Source organism: Trachurus japonicus, chromosome 18 (genome assembly GCF_045865225.1).
Source record: "Trachurus japonicus isolate A0001 chromosome 18, Traja_1.0".
Lineage (NCBI taxonomy): Eukaryota > Metazoa > Chordata > Actinopteri > Carangiformes > Carangidae > Trachurus > Trachurus japonicus.
The window spans coordinates 10,911,889-10,920,614 of NC_140924.1; the positions used below are offsets into that span (position 1 = coordinate 10,911,889).

General features: G+C 40.7%; 1 protein-coding gene across 6 annotated transcripts in view; it reads left to right on the forward strand.

Moving 5' to 3' along the window:
• Window positions 1-8,726, forward strand: part of LOC146968732 (type II inositol 3,4-bisphosphate 4-phosphatase-like) — a 33,606-nt gene that overhangs the window by 15,438 nt on the left and 9,442 nt on the right. For all 6 annotated transcript variants that reach the window (XM_085806232.1, XM_085806234.1, XM_085806231.1 and 3 more), the window contains 7 exons: window positions 1,680-1,773; window positions 2,198-2,267; window positions 2,404-2,551; window positions 3,827-3,957; window positions 4,720-4,827; window positions 5,994-6,096; window positions 7,304-7,469. In XM_085806232.1, coding sequence (XP_085662358.1) covers window positions 1,680-1,773; window positions 2,198-2,267; window positions 2,404-2,551; window positions 3,827-3,957; window positions 4,720-4,827; window positions 5,994-6,096; window positions 7,304-7,469 — 820 coding nt within the window. The remainder of the gene's footprint in view (window positions 1-1,679; window positions 1,774-2,197; window positions 2,268-2,403; window positions 2,552-3,826; window positions 3,958-4,719; window positions 4,828-5,993; window positions 6,097-7,303; window positions 7,470-8,726) is intronic.

Genomic DNA, 8,726 nt, shown 5'->3' on the forward strand with positions numbered 1-8,726 from the left:
TTGCTAGTTGGCTTATTTCTGGTTTGCTTTACTCTTTTATTATATGCTTTGTTTCTGTTTCATTTTGCTTTGTTTCCAGTTAGCTTAGCATTTGCTAAGTGTTTCAGTGTGGCTTTCTAATCAGTTGCTTTGTTTTTCATGTTAACTTTGTTCCGCGCGCCATCTTGTTTCTAATTTCTGAGCTTTTTCTCGCCAATGTTTGTTTTCAGTTAGTTTTGTTTAGCTGGGTATTTTGTTTCTAGTTAGTTTTGTTTTACTAGTTGTCTTCTACGTACGTTTGGTCATTTTCAGGTTCCTTGTGTTACTTTGTTTCTAGCTACGCGAATTGTTGTTGGTGGCGCTAGTTAGCTTGTTTCTTTTAGTTATATTAATTTTTTTTGTAGTAACATTTTTTACTAGGTTAGTTTTTCCTGTTAATCTATCTTGTTAGCTATCTTGTTAACTTTTTTTTGCCCTGTTTCATTTTGCTTTGTTTCCAGTTAGCTTAGCATTTGCTAAGTGTTTCAGTGTGGCTTAACTATCAGTTTTGTTTGTTGTTAGCTTTGTTCTGTGTGCTTGTTTCTGATTTCTGAGCTTTTTCTCGCCAATGTTTGTTTTCAGTTAGTTTTGTTTAGCTGGGTATTTTGTGTCTAGTTAATTTTGTTTTACTAGCTGTCTTCTACGTAGCTTTGGTCATTTTCATGTTCCTTGTGAACATCTCTTGCGTGTCATTTTGTTTCTAGCTACGCAAATTATTGTTGGTGGCGCTAGTTAGCTTGTTTCTCCTAATTATCTTAATTTTTTTTGTAGTAAAATTTTTCACTTGGTTAGTTTTTCCTGTTAATCTATCTTGTTAGCTATGTTGTTAACTTTTTGTCCTGTTTCAAGTTTGTTTTTCTTATTAGACGTTACTTATTTATTTTTGTCGTGTCGAGGTAGCGTCATCTTGCTAGTTAGCCTATCTTTATTTCCATTTAGCATTGTTTGGCTAATCGTCTTAGCTTCACCATATGAGTTTTTTGTTTGTTTGTAGTCAGCTTTTCTTGTATGTGTCGTTGGTCTGTTTTTTTTTAGCTTACCGGTAGTTTTTTAGCTTAACCTTGCTAGTTTTCTTGTCGGTAGCTGGTTTCGTCTCGATAACTGAGCTCAGGTCTCATGATGTACAAACTTCAGTTAATTCTCCGCAAGAAGAAAGAAATGTGTTAGTTTTCTTGAGGCGACAAGAACAAGAACAAAGTTCGTTCTGGCGTTCAGGACATTTCATACTTCACGAGAAACTCAAGCGCAGTCCACTTAGCACACGCTAAGGGACTGTAACCACGACAACAATAACAATGGTGGAGATTTTTTCATTGATTGAGGACGAGGACGACGATTTATTCATATTATGCACGATTGCGGAGGAGATGGAAAGAAAGAAAGGCGGCATGTCTAACCTCTCAATACGAATATAATATAATATTTTCGCATTAACCCCGCCCACTTTCAAATTCTGACCAATCACACAATAGTTGTTGGACGCCATACAACAAAAATGTCTCCCAAACTGGGGCTGCAAGAATAAAATGACGTCATTTTGTTCTTGGATAGGATAGGGGCAGGAATGTAAACATCCTCGCTGGCGCTCACTCGTCCTGCAGCTTCCAAACATTAAAAACTCTCTCGTTCTTTTCTCTTGTTTCCTGTTTCTTCTCCGTCAGGACGATGGACGGAGTGAACGAGGTCGGGGAGGTGAAGGTGTCGCGTCTGCAGGTGGAGGGAGAGAACGACGACAAAACCACACCTGAACACAAGGTAGAGCAGGAGGAGATGCTTTTATTTTTATTTTTTATTTTCTGCATAATTTATTCTTGTGTATTTTTACCTTCCTCATTCATGTATATATAGTTTTTTTCTCTATTAAAATAATATTTTGTACATAACAGCACATAACACTTTTTTTATATATATATATTTTTGTACATTTTTTTCCTTTTTATTCCTTACTTCTTTTACGTATCCTGTACTCTTGCTGCTGTTACAAGTGAATTTCCCACACATTGGATCAATCAAAGGTCTTCTGTCTTTTGCTGAATCTTCACTCTGGACAGAGTTGCACTTTGAAAATTTGCTCTGTGTTTTCTTTTTCTCTGTTGTTGAATCCTGGTTTAGTTTCAGTTTTATCCTTATTTTTCTCCTCCTTTATATCGTCTCTCCGTGTCTCTCCGTCCTCCTCCAGTGTCCTGCTCTGTGCGACAGTCTTCACGGCTCCGTCCACGACAAAGAAAACAGTCCCATGATGAGAGCGGGTGAGGAAACACAACATGTTTCACACATTTTAGTAACTTTTTTCACCCCCTCCTCCACCTACAAATATACTGTATACTGTATATATATATGTGTGTGTGTGTGTGTGTGTGTGTGTGTGTGTGTGTGTGTGTGCAGTGCTGTGTGCTCAGGTGTGTAAGGTGTACAGGTTTCAGACGGAGGACCAGCGGTGGCTGCTGGTGAGGGAGCAGCTGTCGGAGACGCCGCTCTCTTTCTCTTTACCCAAACAGCTGCTGAGGGCGCTCATACAGGAGCACACACACAGGTACGAGTGTGTGTGTTGACTTGTCGTCCTATTGCCACATAATTAAAGGGATAGTTCAACATTTTGGCAGATTGGCCCATTGCCATAATCCCTATAGTCATAGCAGTAGGTTCGTTACCTTTAATTGTCGGTGCAAGCTGTTTTTAGAACGGCGGAGCAGAGTCGCAAGCTGCTCAGAGCTACGCTACGGAGGCTAATGGGATTTCTTGGTTTCCCTCATCAAACTCATCAAATACACAATCCAACAACTCCACAACGCTCTGGTGGACAAGTTGTGACCTGCACATTCACCACACTATGAGATAATAACACAACGTTACCAGACAGAGTTGTTTTAGAGGGAAATTCATGCAAAACCGCTGATGCACGTTGCCTTCGGGGGCAGTTTTTCATCAAGCAGTCTCTGCATTGACCTCTAAAACAACTCTGTCTGGTAACGTTCTGTTATTATCTCATAGCGTGGTGAATGTGCAGGTCACAACTTGTCCACTAGAGCGTTTTGGAGTTGTTGGATTGTGTATTTAAAACCAAGAAATCCCATGAGCCTCCGTAGTGTAGCTCTGAGCAGCTCACGGCTCTGCTTCGCCGTTCTAAAAATAGCTTGCACCGACAATTAAAGGTAATGAACCTTCTGCTATGACTATAGGGATTATGGCAATGGGCCAGTTTGCCAAAATGTTGAACTATCCCCTTAATTGATCAGTAGAGAAAGACTCATGTTGGACGTTCATTTGAACTTTAAACACTGTGAAACTATCATGAATGAAACTTTTTTTCAAGAAATTTCACAATAAAGGTCTTGCAGCCTTTTCTACATAGTCATGTTGCAGTTCATTATTTACTATATTTAGAAAACACTTCCGTTTAGAAAAAGAGGAAAGTGGAGATTATAACACAGCTTTGTTTTGGTGCCGGTAGTTAAATGTTCCTGTGACCCAGTTACTATTTGAGACAGTTCTCACTCAGCATCATGTTGTGATTTGTTCATATAAAAAGGGACGTAAGTGATTCTGTTACACATTTTAAAAAGAAGCCGAATCAGAGATGGAGTTATAAACAAAATAGTGCAGAGCGCCACCTACAGAAACAACCCAGTGAAGGTCAAATACTGAGTCTAAACCTGTAAATAGACTAATAATAACATCTTCAGATGATTTATGTCACATTTCTTATCTCAACTTCTACGTTTAATTGTTTAATAATATGAAAATTAAAGATTAAATACAATATTAGATACCAGGTTTGACTCGTCTTCGCCTCTCGTCTCCGTCTCAGGGTTCAGGAAGTGAAGCAGCTCGGCGACCTCACGCCGCACTGGGACGGCCTCCGCCACGACGTCATCACCCACTGCAACCAGCTGATTGGCTGCTACCAGGACACGCTGGCCGAGCTGGACAAACTCTCAGGTGAGGTTCGCTTCGTCTTCTGTCTTCTGTCTCTTTTTATCCGACCTTACATGTTTGAAATAAAGGCTTAAAGGGATAGTTCACCCAAAACCCCCAAATTTCATTCACTCATTATCTACTCACCCTCAGGCGACTAAGGGCTGGGAGAAGTTTCAGAGTCCTCCGTGGCTTCTCTGAGTTACAGCAGGGCTCCGTGCAGCACTGCATGTCCATATGACGGTAGTGAACGGAGCTCACTTTTCTTTGTCCAAAAAGACACACCAAGAAACATCCAAATACCTCCATAGTGCTCGTCTGTAATGTCCCTCTTGTATTGAAGTCCCAACATGAGAAATTGTTCCGAAAAAAATTAAATAAGTCTATGTTTTAAGCTTGTTTGTGTTGCTCTTCCTGGTCCGTCCAAATCTCGCACGATTTGCATTGACATCCAGTTCACGGCTCCGCAAATCGCGTGAGATTCTGGCAGAGCAACACTGGGAGCTTCTGCTACAAACAAGCTTAAAATATAGACTTATTTAATTTTTTTCTGAACAATTTCTCATGTTGGGGCTTCAATACAAGAGGGACATTACAGACAAGCAATATGGAGGTATTTTGATGTTTTTTGGTGTGTCTTTTTGGACGAAGAAAAGTGAGCTCCATTCGCAACCGTTATATGGACATGCAGTGCTGCTGCTGAAATTTGAATTTTGGGTGAACTATCCCTTTAATGAATAAATAAATAGTTGACGGAGCTGATTTAACGCTGTTGATTTCCTGCAGCGTCGTCCTGCTTCAAGGCCAGCAGCAGTAAGTCGGACCGACACCTGCAGTTTGTTCCCACCAACCTCCACTCCCAGAGGATGGAGGTCACCAACCCAGACAGATCAGGTTCACACACTCTTTTACTTTGTTACAGTTTAGTCAAGTCAAGTCAAGTTTATTTAAGACTTGAGACTGTTTATTAATGTGATTGTTCCAGTAGCACAGTATCATACAAAGTAAAAAGTAGAAGAATATGCAAATATAAGATAAGATAAGATAGGGGAAATTCATTGTGGGCAGAAGTGCAGACTGCAGACTGTATCGCCATACAAACAGACACAACACAGGAAACACATATATACACACAAATATAGAGATATAAAAACGATATAATAAGACAAACATATCGTTATGGATTATATACAGTTTTTTTATTTTATTTATTTATATTTAAGTGCTGTACAGTCAGAAACTACAATACAGTGGAAACAGCTTGTAGTGATCATAGAGTCAATTTGAGCAATATAAGCTGTTGGCTATTATAACCGATTTTTTATTATTTCACTTCATTTTTCATGCAGAACATGATCTAAATGCCATTTGTATAGTTTCTCAATGAGAAAAATGTAACGAAACAGACAGCTTCAGCATTTACTGAATTTTATTTAAAGTTTCAAACATGGTACAGTTGTTTCAAATGCTTTTCCAGAGGCAAAACTCAAATACTGAACACAATGCAGCACAGTAATGTAGAGCTTACTGTGGTTAAAATTATAAACAGGTAATTGCCTTTAACGTTGTTGTGCAGTTTAGTAAAAAACAGTCGGCCTGCTGTATGTCCGTCGTGCATCGGTAACCCACTGCGGCTTATTTCATATTTTTTTACTGAACATAAACTGCACACACGTCAGCCAGCCAGCAGCAGAAGCAGACGTCCAGCAAGGAATCATGGGAGTAAGAAATAGAATAAATACACGTACTCTAGTTTTAAAATAGTTTTTGCACATGTTTTCATTCATAAAACAACCGAAATGAACACTATAAGCGGATTTCTTGATTACTTAGTATAAATTAATTATTTAAACAGCATTTGTATAGAAGTGATTCTGTCCCGAGCCTTTTGATCCATATAAGAGGTTTCCACTGTAAAGTTAATCACAGACACTAAATAAAAACAATACAAGGAATAATAAGAACTCAATTTAAAACAAGTTTAGATTAAAAGAAGAAAGTAAAAAAAGAGTTTTATCACTCTGTGTGTTTCCTGTGTGTGTGTGTGTGTGTGTGTGCAGGTGTGTGGTACGAGGTGATAACGTTCGGAGCTCCGGCCGACCACCATCTGGCCTTTAAACATGGAGGACTGAAGAAGCTGCTCAACAAACACTGGAGAGACAGGTCAGCTCTCCTCTTCCTCCTCTTCCTCCTCTCTTTCTCTTCCTCCTCCTCTTTCTCTCTCTCCGTCCATCCATCTCTTCATATTGTCGTCCCTCCTGGTTAATCTCTGTAATCTCTGCTCTGTCAGGATTAGCGGTGCTGCTGTATTGTAGATTACCACAGATACATCGAGTTATTTGATGCAGCCGCTATAGGAGGAGAAACACAACAAGATCTCGTCCTCTGATTAGTTTTTATATTAAAATGAAAACTGACTTTTATGTGATGTTATTGATGTTTACAGAAACAGAACAGCCAGATGTGGTGTTTCAGACGTACTAGTATTCTCATTTTTATTTTATTTAGGGAATAAAAACATTTATTGAGTCTAAATGTTACTGAATAAGTTTACTGGAGTTACAATGTGACTGTTTATATTATTATTATATAGTAGATTATTGTGACTAACCCATTAACGTCTCGGCAGCCATCTATGTGTAGTGAATAGGTTTGTGTTTGTGTGTATGCATATGGATATATTTATGTTTTATATACAGTAAATACAGTATATGTATTTATTTAGTGTGTTTATTAACAGTTTCCACATTCAATAAATGCAAAATCTAAAAATAATAATTATTCAAATGACTAAGAAGAAAATGTGCTTATTTCAGTGTAAATATGTTTTTAAATTTTACATGAAAAAATCTGAATAGTTTCAAATGAATTTTCTGTAAATTGACAGTTTCAGCTCAGCTTTTATTTACTTTAATAAAACATCAACTCCTTTTGTTAAAAAGTTGTTATATAAACGTAAAAAGTGGGAAATTTTCTCACTTTTTCTTTTACTAACAGCACAGTTTCCCCCTAACTTTACATTTTAGGAGCAGAAAACGTAGGGGTGCACACTGTAAATCAACTTGCAAAGCAAATATTCACATTTCCTTTTCATTCTTCCCTCACACACATCGTCCTGACACCTGTGATGACAGATTATAGATTGTCTGAGTCGCCTCTTCCATGTTTCACCAATAAAAAACAAACAAACAGCAAATTCACTGGTTGCACAAGCAGATGAAAAGCTTACCTGCACTGTCTCAAATTTTAGGGGCAAAACACACCACTTAATGGCAGACTGGAGCCCTGGGAAGATAGAGACAATACTCATCTTTACTAACAAGCTCTTTAAATCTTCCGTCCCTCTGTCTCCGTGTCTCCGTGTCTCCAGCTGTGTGTCCTACTCCGAGGACGAGAGCTGCAGGGCCAGGGAGCTGCTGTCCAGCGTGGCCCAGCTGCAGCCTCTGGTCTTCGGCCTGGCCGAGGAGCTGCTGTCCGTCTCCCTGGAGCTCAGCGCCGCGCGGCTGCAGCAGGTGCTGGACGAGCTCACGCAGCAGGTGAGACAGAGGAGACACAGGGGACATAACCATGGTTACAAGGGATTTAGAAGTAAGGTAAAAGTAATCCAGAGTATTCAGAATACACAGGGTTCCCACGCCTCCTGGAAAATCTGGAAAACCTGGAAAATGGTTGACCAAACACATGGAAAATGAGGAAAAAAAATCAAATGTCCTGGAAAAGCTTGAGTTGTCCTGGAAAATGATTTATCACAGCTACCAGAGCTCTATTTGACATTTTCAGACTACTGTACATGTTTCCTTCCTTTCTCCCTTCCTTCTTTCCACAATCCTTCCTTCCTTCCAATTGACTTGATCTGTTCCCTTCCTCCATCTTTCTTTCCTTTCCCTTCCTTCTGGGAAGATTGGGAACACCGGGAACATTGGGGAAACTTGGAACATTGGGGACACTGGGAACACTGGGAACATTGGGAAGATTGGGGACCCTGGGAACACTGGGAACATTGGGAAGATTGGGGACCCTGGGAACACTGGGAACATTGGGAAGATTGGGGACCCTGGGAACACTGGGAACATTGGGGACACCGGGAACACTGGGAAGATTGGGGACCCTGGGAACACTGGGAACATTGGGGACACTGGGAACATTGGGGATACTGGGAACACTGGGAAGATTGGGGACCCTGGGAACACTGGGAACATTGGGGACACTGGGAAGATTGGGGACACTGGGAACATTGGGGATACTGGGAACACTGGGAACACTGGGAAGATTGGGGATGAAAATGAACTCCTTCCTTCCTTCCTTCCTTCCTTCCTTCCCTTTGCCCTTACTTCTTCTTCTTTCCTCTTTTGATCCAATTGACTTGATCTGTTCCCTTCCTCCATCTTTCTTTCCTTTCCCTTCCTTCTGGGAAGATTGGGAACACCGGGAACATTGGGGAAACTTGGAACATTGGAGACACTGGGAACACTGGGAACATTGGGAAGATTGGGGACCCTGGGAACACTGGGAACATTGGGAAGATTGGGGACCCTGGGAACACTGGGAACATTGGGAAGATTGGGGACCCTGGGAACACTGGGAACATTGGGGACACTGGGAACATTGGGGATACTGGGAACACTGGGAAGATTGGGGACCCTGGGAACACTGGGAACATTGGGGACACTGGGAACACTGGGAAGATTGGGGACACTGGGAACATTGGGGATACTGGGAACACTGGGAAGATTGGGGACACTGGGAACATTGGGGATACTGGGAACACTGGGAACATTGGGGACACTGGGTAT